This window comes from Abramis brama (assembly GCF_963993115.1).
Source record: "Abramis brama genome assembly, chromosome: 2".
Classification (NCBI taxonomy): Eukaryota; Metazoa; Chordata; class Actinopteri; order Cypriniformes; family Leuciscidae; genus Abramis; species Abramis brama.
Window position 1 is genome coordinate 54,508,248 of NC_139964.1, and position 12,172 is coordinate 54,520,419.

Genomic DNA, 12,172 nt, shown 5'->3' on the forward strand with positions numbered 1-12,172 from the left:
CGCTACTCCTCCTTCAAAATTGGTCTAATTTTGTCCAAACATATGCTCAAATGATCTTTGAACTGAGCCGGACAGAAATGACTAAACAGAATTTTTTGCTATTCTGGAAAAAAAAAAGTTATGATGTCGCAAAGTTAACGAGGTCGACCCAAAATTGGTTCAGAGGCTGTATCTCAGCCAAAAATTCATCAATCGAAACGAAAATTGGTACAGTTCATCAGAAGCATGACCTGAGGTTCCATGCCAAAGTTGGAAACAGCGCCACCTACGGGTAATGAGATATGAAAAATTGCTATTTTGGCCAATAACCTTTGAACAGTTTGTCAGAAAATCATGAATGTGGTATCTATGGATTCCTTGCATCATGCCGAATCCGTGGATACCGAATTATCCAAGATCGGATGAACCACATGTCCGCCATTTTTAATTTTGTCATAATTTGCAATAATTTTTAAACTATTTGATATATCTTCGCAAAATTTAGTATGGATGATCGACACAATGCCCTGAAGGTACATGAGAAGACTGAACACAGCGCCACCTAGTGTTCCAGAGATATTAGCTCTTTTGCAAAAACACTTATAACTTTTGAAAACATTGTTCAAATTTTGATTTATTTACATCATTATGTTCCTTGGCTTATGCTGATTCCGTTGGTATCTCATTTGTCATTTTCCAACAATGTGCCTATCCGCCATATTGGAACAAATGAAAAACAGTTTTTTCGCTACTCCTCCTTCAAATCTTGCTCAATTTTGTCCAATATTTGATCAGTTGTTCTTTGGACTGTGCCGCACAGAAATGACTGAACAGATTTTTGATATTTGCTACCGTTCCCGAGATATTCATCTCTGAAGTTGACCTAGCCTGTGTTTGTTGCCTTATGCTAGTTAGCTTAGCATAATAATTGGTTAGCATGCAAACCAGATGCCATTCTTTCTAATGTTCAGCTTCAGCTATCAGGTTAATCATAAGCTACATTAGCATTAAGCTAGCTTAGCATGCTAATCTGGTTAACATGCTTTTTGTCCTTAATCTTACTCTGAAGCCTCTCCTCTGCCGGTTTTGTCCTCTGAGTGGCGCAAGTTGCTAAACCACATGTCATGATTCCCGAACCATTCCGGTCGTGGGTTCGAGTCCTGTGTGGAACAACATAAAAATTTTGTATAAAGTTGTCATTTCAATTCCTTCCGGCTTTGCACTGCTTTTGGTGCTTAAATGCTTGCTGCGCTGCTGTGCTTGATGTACATTTACATGTATATTCAATTTCTGCTCTTTTTGTTCTTCTGGCTCCGCACTGCTGTTGGTGCTTAAATATATGCTGCGCTGCAGTGCTTACAGTACTTGTTGTGCTTCATGTACATGATGTGCTGGCTGTGCTTGCTGTGCGCCATACTTGTTCTGCTTGCGGTGCGTTTAAGGGCTTGGCCCCTGTATTGCTGCTTGCAGCTATATTTATTATTATTATTCTTCTTCCTCCTCTTGAAGTCTATGGCAGCCCTATGAACCATACATAGGAAAATGATGAAATTTGGCACACTTGTAGTGATGGTAATGAAAAGTAATTGTAGCAATTTTTGAGTCTCTAGGTCCAACTCTATAGCGCCACCAGCAGTTCAAAAATTCAACATTGAAATGGTTATAACTTTTGAACCCTTTGATCTAGAAAAATGAAACTTAGTACACCTGATTCATCTCATCATGCTGATTAGAACCAATATCTTACATTAAGACTCCGCCCATTACAGTAGTGGCCATTTTGAAAAGTACAGTATGCAGTTTTTTTGCTACTCCTCCTTCAAAATTGGTCTAATTTTGTCCAAACATGTACTCAAATGATCTTCGGACTGAGCCGCATAAAAGTACTGTCCCCGATTTTTTTTATTCTTCTCTGATCAAAAGTTATGACGTCGCAAACTTAACGAGGTCGACCCAAAATTGGTTCAGAAGCTATAGCTCGGCCAAACTTTGATCAATCGAAACGAAAATTGGTACACTTCATCGGAAGCATGATCTGAGGTTCCATGCCAAAGTTGGGAACAGCGCCACCTACGGGTCATGAGATATGGAAAATGCATATTTTGGCCAATAACTTATGAACAGTTTGTCAGAAAATTATAAACTTGGTGTCTATCGATTCCTTGGGTCATGACAAATCCGTGGATATCGATTTTGCCATAATGGGATGTACCACGTGTCCGCCATTTTGAATGATGTCATAATTTGCAATATCTTTTAAACTATTTGAAATTTCTTCACCAAATTTGGTATGGATCATCATTAGCATGGCCCGAAGGTACATGAGAAGTTTGATCACAGCGCCACCTAGTGTTCCAGAGATATCATTGTTTTTTGAAAAAACACTTATAACTTTTGCCAACATTGCTTGAAATTTGATTTCTTTATGTCAATATATTCCTTGGCTTATGCCGATTTCAACGATATCTCATATGTTATTTTTCAACAATGTGACTGGCCGCCATATTGGAGCGAATGTAAAACAGTTTTTTCGCTACTCCTCCTTCAAAATTGGTCTAATTTTGTCCAAATATGTACTCAAATGATCTTCGGACTGAGCCGCATAAAAGTACTGTCCCCGATTTTTTTGCTCTACTGGAAAAAAAAAGTTATGATGTCGCAAACTTAATGAGGTCAACCCATAATTGGTTCAGAGGCTGTAACTTGTGAACAGTTTGTCACAAAATCATAAAATTGGTGTCTATCGATTCCTTGCGTCATGTCGAATCTGAGGATATCTATTTTGCCAGCATTGGATGTACCACATCATAAGCTATATTAGCATTAAGTTAGCTTAGCATGCTAATCTCGTTAACATGATTTTGTGTGCTCATTCACACACTGAAGCCTCTCCTCTGCAGCTTTGTAAAACATGTCCTCTGGGTGGCGCAAGTGGTTCAACCATGCGTCATGAATCCCGAACCATTGTGGTCGTGGGTTCGAGACCAGTGTGGGGCGACTTTGAAATTGTGTATAAAATAATAATTTAAATTCCTTCCGGCTCTGCACTGCTGTTGGTGCTTAAATGCTAGCTGTGCTGCTGTAATTGATGTGCTTACTGTGCTTGATGTACATTAAATTTCTGATGTTTTGCTCTTCTGGCTCCGCATTGCGCTACAGCGGCTGTTGCTTGCTCTGCCTTGCAGGGCTTGGCCCCGTATTGCTGCTTGCAGCTATATTTGTAATATATTTTAAAATACAATTTATTCCTGTGATGGCAAAGTTGAATTTTCAGCAGTAATTACTTGTCACATAAAACCGTTAAAACATCATGAATTTACACCGGACTTAAAAACTAGTGCAGAGATAAAACATCGTCTCCTCATTTCAGAAGCCCATCACACGCCACTGCTCTTGGAGGACATGCTTGTTTGAATAGGACAGCCTAATGCTTGACACTCCGGTGGATGAGAAGTAGAACTGACAGTCCTGTCAGCATGAGGACTGCCGGAGTATATGAGTGTGTGTGCGTGGTGACTTGGGCTCAAACCTGACATCTGACAGGGTGAAGGCCTCAGTACCACTAAGCGTATTTCTCCACCTCTCTTTCTGTGTTTGTGTGAATGTGCATGTGTGTATGTTTCAGAGTCTGTGGCACGGATCTGTCACCTCGTGTCTTGCCAACTTTGCTCCGAACTTGCCTGACATGGAGTGTGACACCACCTGTGGTGTTTTGTCATCCCTATTTGCTCTGGGGAGATGCTGAGCTTGTACGACAGGTACCGTCACACCGTCCACAATCTGTGGCATAACACCCGTGACACGAGGTCGTAACGCTCTGGCCGCAAACGATCCATGAGAGCGTGTGGGTGTGAGGTTGTGATCATACATAAAGAATAAGAGTGCATGAAAGTGTGTTATTGGAAAGTTCAAATGGTCGAGCTTTTGTTCCACCCCCAGCACAATTGACTACTTCAGTGTCGTTTGAATGAGAAGTTTCATCATATGCATACAGACAGAAAAAGTAAAAGGAGAATAGACCAGAGAGAGAGAGAGAGAGAGAGAGACTGAGAGAGAGAGAGAGACTGAGACTGTGCATGCGTCATGAAGAAATGTGTTCACCCCAGCAATCTTTGCTGTCCTTAATTCAAGCAGGCAAGCAATGCCAGGAGACAAAAAGAGAGAAGATAAGGACATGACTGAGCAGAGATGATATGAATTGTTCTGGTCTTTTTGAAATTTTAAATGCTTGATAGCATCCTTGAACTGTTTTTTTATATAGCAGTGGTTCTTGACTGTTTTTTGATTCAAAGAGCCCCTGCTGTTGAACATAAAATGCCTTATATTTGGTACATTTTGCGGTAAATGACAAAACTGCTTGTTTTCCAAAAAAAAAAAAAAATTGTAACATGAATTGGGAGTATGATTTGTTTTGTGATTCCATTGGTTTCAAGAACTGTATATTCTTAAAATAAAAACTATTTAATTGAGGGGAAAATATAATAATAATAATAAATATTTCTGCTTACATTTTGATTTTATGCATTTTTTTAGCATTTCAGTTTTATTTAAATATGTTTTAGTCATTCTGTGGCCACCTTAAAAGTTTGCTAAGGCCCACGGGTGGGCCCTGTCCCCTGATAGGAGACGAAGAATAGTCTATTTTTGGCTTTTCAAACTTCATACTGCATGTTTCTGGCCTCAAAAACTGCCTATTGCCTATTCTGGCAACTCACTGTGGATAATTTCTCATTATATTAGTTATCACATACATGTAATGCAAACTCCCCAGCTGTATTACATAGCTGATTGATTTTCAACTTTATTTTGATGTCCTAAAGGGTAATTCACGACTGGCAAGATGAGGTTTTAATAAAAGTTTGCTGTCTACACAGTATATGTATATATATATATATATATATTTTTTTTTTTAAATCTGTGCTACATGACTAGACAGGAAATAGAGAAAAGGGTGTCGGGAAAAAGCTGGGAAATTTCAGTGCCCATAATGCACTTGCCGCCTGTCCGTGAGTGGGGATACAAGAATGAGGAAATGCGATATGTAGTTTTCACAAAAGCCCTGAAGCTGTCAAAAGTCCGTCAGATGGTGCGCTTTATGTCATCCGACTGCGTATTTTTGCTGACAAATATGTGGAGATATCTCGATGCAAGTAACACGAGAAATAGGCAAGAGAAATACAAATACTAAGCTGGTTGAAAATCATCAAGCTCACCCTTTAAATAGCCATTTTATATGACACAGGCAGCACTTTCAAATTGCAAAATCTTAATATATGTAATGTTTATCACTGTCAATTAAATATTAATTATTTGAAAATAAATAATTTACATTTTTAACCCTAACAAAGTAATTGCATTTTACTGACTTGATTACCTGTGCTATAACATGAATCCTTGTCCATGTTTGGCTTCTAGCAGGTGAGGACACTTGTGGACAGAGGTGGAAGGGACCTCTGGCAGCAGAGAGGGAGTAAAGCACAGGAAAAATGCCCATAAGCTACTCAAACGTTACCCGATGTATCAATGTGAGTGGTGGTTGCAAACTAGCGAAACTGCTTTGAATGTGCGAAAGATTAGAAAAGGTATCTGAGAGCGCCCTAAGCAGTTAGCTATGTCACCTATGCTGGGTCCTCCAATGCGCTTTGAGGATGTCTTTTACTGCAATTTATACGATTACTGATGTCAGTGCTAGAATTTGAAGCTTTGAACGTTTTGCAGCGTGCATGCTGTGGTGGTCATCAGCGATGACCATATTCTCTTATGCACACAGTGAACTGCGCACACTTTGTTTGTACATTCCAGGGAAATCAATCTCTTGATATACATACACGGATGTACATGATTTTGGTGTTTTTGTTTGTTTATTTATTTATTATTATTTTTTAAATCATTATTTTACTCTGGGTTTGGGTCCACTTGGGCTGAATTACAGAAAAATCCCATCTCAGAATGGGTAATTTGAAACAATCCGACACCAGTCTCCACGGTGATCCCTAGGGGTCAGAACAGTGTAAATTCAACAAAAACCCGGGCCAAACATGCATAAAAACACCTTTTACAAATCTATTGCAATTTTTGAAGCTTCATGAAGCAGTGTTTTGAAATTACCATCACTAATTTTATGTAGAATAACATTTAAAATGTTTTTAAAACTGTTATAAATTTTTGTTTTTACTTTTTATTTCTAATGATAATGTTCGATTTGCACTTTAATACATACACTACCATTTAAAAGTTTGGAGTCAGAAATATTTTAAAAATGAAATTAATACTTTTATTGGGCATGGATGCATTTTAATTGATCAAAAAAGAAAAGAAAAAAGAAGACAGTTAAGGCTTTTACATTGTTACAAATAAATGGTGTTCTTTTGAACTTTATTATATATATATATATATATATATATATATATATATATATATATATATATATATATATATATATATATATATGAAGAGTTCAGATGCAAAAGCCTCTAAGTGCCATCTGAAATTTTCTTCTAGAATGATCATTTATATCAAGCTTGTATATTTAAGTTCAATAATTTCACTTAAATGGCAATGCAAATTACCTATTAATTGTCATTTAAGTGAAATTACTTAACTTAAATATACAAGCTTGATAAAAATTATCATTCTAGAAGAAAATTTCAGATGGCACTTAGAGGCTTTTGCATCTGAACTCTTCATATATATATAGAGAGAGAGAGAGAGAGAGAGAGAGAGAGAGAGAGAGAGAGAGAGAGAGAGAGAGAGAGAGAGAGAGAGAGAGAGAGAGAGAGAGAGAGAGAGAGAGAGAGAGAGAGAGAGAGAGAGAGAGAGAGAGAGAGAGAGAGAGAGAGAGAGAGAGAGAGAGAGAGAGAGAGAGAGAGAGAGAGAGAGAGATATATAGAGAGAGAGATATAGAGAGATATAGAGATTACTTCAGGTTGAATGATTCTGATTGGCTAAAGAATAGATAAACATAGTCAATTTCCACACATGGACTGATAGGCAGTAGCACATCTCCATTGTCTGTACAGCTGCCACCAGGACCTTGAGTTAGGTAAGATTGGCCTTCCGAGGTCATAAGACTGTGTGTCTAGGCGCCAGCATGTCGAAGAAAACAAGTCAGTCAATCTCCAAAATGTTTTCGCCAATTGTTCCTTAACCTGTAACCAAGAATACTAACATGCTAACATTCTTCAAGGTTGGATTTGGTCAGGCTCTAGCTATAAACAGGAGACTCTTCCCAAAACATCCAGATCCAGAAAGAACATGTTCTTTTTCTCAGTGAGAGGACACTTTAATATAGAACAGTAAAGTAAATGCTTTAACTAAGAAATGGTTACTTAAACTATTGGTTCCAATGGCCGTTGTGACCTATAGTTGTCATGGTGAGCTAGAAGAACAGATATGTTTTAACACGTTGAATACCTTTCTCAAACAAAACGAGTCCATATTTCTGGAAGCAAGCTATGTTGCTGTATTCCTGGCATGGGCCAGACCCTTCAGTCACCTCTCAGATATCAAATACAGACATTAGAGAACACATGAAAGGAACATTTCAGTAATCACTGGTAACTTCTAAAACTAAGTAAAATCTCATAAGCTTAGAGAAGTCATTCAACTCATTTGATATTTAGAAGGAAAAATATTAAAAAACACTATTTTTATAAATCACTCCAGAATCCACCCCCTTCAAAATTATTTATATTATTTATATTATATATATCTATATATCTATATATATATATATCTATATATATATATATATATATATATATCTATATATATATCTATATATATATATATATATATATATATATATATATATATATATATATGGTGTAATCCAAAGTACAGGCAATGGGTCAAAACACAGGTAGGCAGTCCAAACAAACAAAACAGGCAGGGGTCAGAGGCAAGAGAGAAATCCACGGAACAGGCAAGAAATCCAAAAACCAAGAGACACGAAACCAGGGAAAATGCTCAGAGATGCAGTGTGACACAAACAAAACTTCGCAGTGAGTGAATGAGTGAACATGGTATAAATAGGCTGAGACTAACAGGGTGATGAGACACAGGTGAATGCAATCAGAGATGATGAGTCCTGGCAGTGAGTTATGGGAACTGTAGTTTGTGAGGGAGTGATAATAGTCTGGTGTGGAGTGCCCTCTGGTGGCTCTCAAGGGCACTCCAGCTGGTGACCATTAGAATAAATACCTAAATATATTTTTTAACGGTAGTTTCTATAGTTTTTAAATATATGAAAGCCATTGGTTTTTCAGGGAATGCATGAATTGATGGAATGTCTACTTTGAATGCTTTGGATAAAAGCTTTTGCCAAAATGCATAAATATAAAACTAATGACTTGTACGTCATGGTTTATTATCTTATCATTTAAAAAACAATTAATATTTAGATGGCTTTTTTAAAGCTACAATATGTAAGAATTTTGTAATAAAATATCCAAAATTCACTTGCACAGTATAATATATTTGTAATAAATTCATACAAATGTTTATTTATCTTGTTTCATTTAAAATTAAAAATGTATAACTTTAAATTTGTGATATGTTATAATAATGACTATTAAACTAAGACATAGGAACTTTTTTTTGAGCGCTATACATGCACACCTTCAGTGTGAATAAATAAATGCATCTTAGGAGTGCCGACACCGAAGACATCTGCGTGCTTTGTATGTGTGCCCTTGGGGGAGTCCATGACCGTAAAAGAGAACAATTTCCAATTAGATGCATACGAAAAATTCAGTGTCCTGTCATGCTTTTACTTTTCCTCTCTTCAGCCTATGTATGAACTTCTGAGGTGCTTCTATTGATATTCATAAAGCCTTCAAAGTGCTTCTTTTGTTTTCAAACATACTCAAAATTCCCCATCACTGTATACAGAGCATGAGGGAGAGATTGAGGCTCATCATTACTGTTTGACTGCATTTCTTGTTGATAAACATGATAAACATCAGTATCAGCCCAAATCGACTAACATCATGCAGGCTTCCCGCTATGGTAAACTGCATAGGTGAAAGGGCTTCTGCTGACACAGTAATCAGCTTGGAAAAAAAACTGGAGACTATTTCTGTCACAGGTTCCCTGTCCTATTTTTGTCTCAGAAAGACCATAGCCAACTACGGTATATGTTGGTGCTGAAAAGAGAGGGTAATTGGTGGATAATTAGCTGAAAGCCTAGATTTTCATTTTATTGACTGTATTGGAGTCTTTTTGAATGTTACATTCAAAGCCACCAGTTTTTCACTCTCATTGCCATTCATTTTGTTTTACTGTATTGCTATTCATTTTGTTTTAATGTATTGCCTTTATTTTTTTACTGTAGCATTAATCTTTATCAATAGCCGCTTTCCGACCGGAGGAACCTTTTCACAGTTCCTAGAACTATTGGCTAAAGTACCCGGATGTCGGCGTGTTCGCACCGCAGGAACTAGGAGCGATTTTAGTTCTAGGAACTCCATTTGGAGGAACTAATTTAGGTCCTACTTCAGAGTAGGGTCTAAACCAGCACTATAGTAACTACTCGTGACGTTAATGTACGCTGATTGACCGAACGCACGCGGAGCACCAGCACCCGCCATTTTTAAAACAGCTAGAATGTAAACACACAGATTATAGCCTATATATTTACTCCATAAACTAACTATACAAACATGGAAAACAGTGATAGATGGGTCTCTTAACCTTTATGCTGAAGAGAAAATCCAACGCAACTTTGAGGGGACCAAGTCAAACATGATTATGTTTATCTGCCCAGCTAGCAACACTGGACATCAACCACACGGCATAGGCTAATAACCTTTTTTTCATATACTGTCTACTTTCTATAACAGTTCTATCTAATATAACATATTAAACAGTACTGTTAGACAGATCGCTAACTAATAAACACAGAGAATGCGAGCATTGTTTGCTCTGGCGTTCTCAGCGCCGTCAAAATAAAAGTCACCGTGCTTGCGTCACTCCCTTACCCCTCCTACCAGTTCCTATGGCCACTTTGCCAGTGCGAACGCAAACAGCAAAACCGAGTTTGGGGGAGAGTAGTTCTTAGAACTGTTTAGAAGTGGACAGTTCCTAGAACTAAGTTCCTGTAACTACTTGGTCGGAAAGTGGCTAATGAAGTGTTAAAGGTGTCATGAATTGAGAAATCACATTTTCCTTGATCTTTTGATATATAAGAGGTCCTTGTACTATAAAAATATCCAGAGCTCAAAACTTACTCGTTAGTCCAAAAACGGCTTTTATTGAAACCAAGCTCAGAAACTATTTGTTTCAGATTTTGTCACATTATTACATAGTGGGACAAAAGACCACCTCTGCAGAAGATCAACGCCTACTTCTGCATCATTGCCTCTTTAGCCCGTCCACTGATACACCACTCTACAGTAATTTGAAAGAATTGCAGTACCAGTTTTGGCCACAATCTTACATATGGTTCCTTTAAGCTAAAATTTAAACATTTACATTTTTTTATTTATTTATGAATACCAATCACATTAACTAAACGGTCCATTCCCTTGTTCCATGACGATTTATACAAAATGTTTTATTAAGCTCTAGTTTTTTTTACTCTTTAATTATTTAGATCCTCCCTGACGCGTACCGTTACGGTAGGGCCGGCCCAGCTATCGGTAGGCGCCGGCGGTGGCGCGGCCGCGGTAGCCTACCTGAGAAAACGTTTTCGAAAAGACGGGCTATGGACCCAACCAACTGTAGCCTATAGGAGGGGAGGGGAGAACTCCCTCACATGGTACAACCCATGCAGAGGCTGCGCGCTGCGGTGTCAGAATGCGGAATGTGTGTAGCCTAATGTAACTAACGTGACAAATGTGGGAAAAAAAAAATCCTCGACCGGCCCAAAAGTGAAGCGGCCCACCGGGAATTCTCCCCATTCTCCCGATTACCCACCCCGGGCCTGCTCACCGCCTTCAAACAACACAAGCGCTGTATTGCTCTCTCTCCCTCGCACATATCAACATCAATTGACACAATAGTAAAAGGTCGGTAGACCGATTGTGTTTTATAGATTAGTAGTCTGTTCATATAAAGTGTTTGATTAGCAAGTACATGTTCAGGAAATGCATAATACAAATTGTATGGGTTAATGTAACGGTAAACGGACTCTGCACGAAGCTCTTTTGAAGCTGTCAAATGGTGTCGCTGTTGGACACTTAATTGTCATTATTGCTGCTCTGAGGTTTCTAATAGGCTACTGTTGACTGTTTTATCGTTGTTTTATGAAGAAGCAGCAGCTCTTGCCTCGGAGAAAACAACACGGGCATAGCGACAATTTTGCATATAAATTACTACTTATAGGGCTTGAATTACAACATGTGGGCAGTTTTTCCTACATCCTTTTGTGAACGTCGTTTTACACTTGTATGCTGCACAGCCGACTACCAATCTCTGTATAATGGGCGTTGGAGCCCTCTGCTGGTAGGGAATTGTAAGATGGCCGCTCGAGCATAGTCAGCATTACAGTATATCAGCCATGCTGCTTTCATTCAGCGACATCAGTCACTGATAAACCCATGTTGGTCTACCACTATTTTAAATTGACATAAACAATGAATCACACACTTGACAGTTGATTTCCAGAAAATAACACCTTTTCAACCCCACAATGCATCGCAATAATGAGTGTACAGCTGATGTACGCTCAACGGTTAGAGAATACCCATAATGCACTTTGAGAGTTGTGTGCCAAATTAATTCCCACGCCTGACCAGAAGGTGGCGCCTGCAGCTGAATCTTCAGCCATCTTCCAAACCGCTGGTCCAATGTGGCTACAGCATAGTATCATACAGGTATAAATTCCTTTTTAATTGATTATTAAATTGTTTAATTAAGGTTTATACATATTTCATGACAACGTTCAAGATAAAAAAAGTTATTAAACCGCAAGCACAAACTATTCAAAAGCTGCAGCCCTTCCAGCACACTCAGTGTCCGAATTCGTTCAATCGTTTTCATTCACTCCCTCAAGTGAACTATATTAGAGGACTAATGTTGGGAAAAGTGAATGAGGGTATAGGGGGTGATTTCAGACAAAGCCTTGCATTAGGAACTTCCTGACAGATGTGTTGTAGTAGGAGCTAAACTCTGCTGGCTGTTGGCCCTCCAGGAGCAGGATTGGATACCCAATCATATATATTTGATTATGGTGTTCCATCCACATCACTGG

At 38.3% G+C, this 12,172-nt stretch overlaps 1 protein-coding gene across 2 annotated transcripts in view; it reads left to right on the forward strand.

Annotated features, from left to right (window-relative positions):
* Nucleotides 1-12,172, forward strand: part of mtnr1aa (melatonin receptor 1A a) — a 104,374-nt gene that overhangs the window by 84,517 nt on the left and 7,685 nt on the right. Inside the window, exon 1 of one of the 2 annotated variants that reach the window (XM_084106725.1) lies at nt 5,439-5,504. The exons of the other annotated variant lie outside the window; for it this stretch is intronic. Coding sequence (XP_083962851.1) covers nt 5,495-5,504 — 10 coding nt within the window. The 5' untranslated portion in view covers nt 5,439-5,494. Of the gene's footprint in view, nt 1-5,438; nt 5,505-12,172 lie in introns of those variants that run through there. 2 annotated transcript variants of the gene reach the window in all.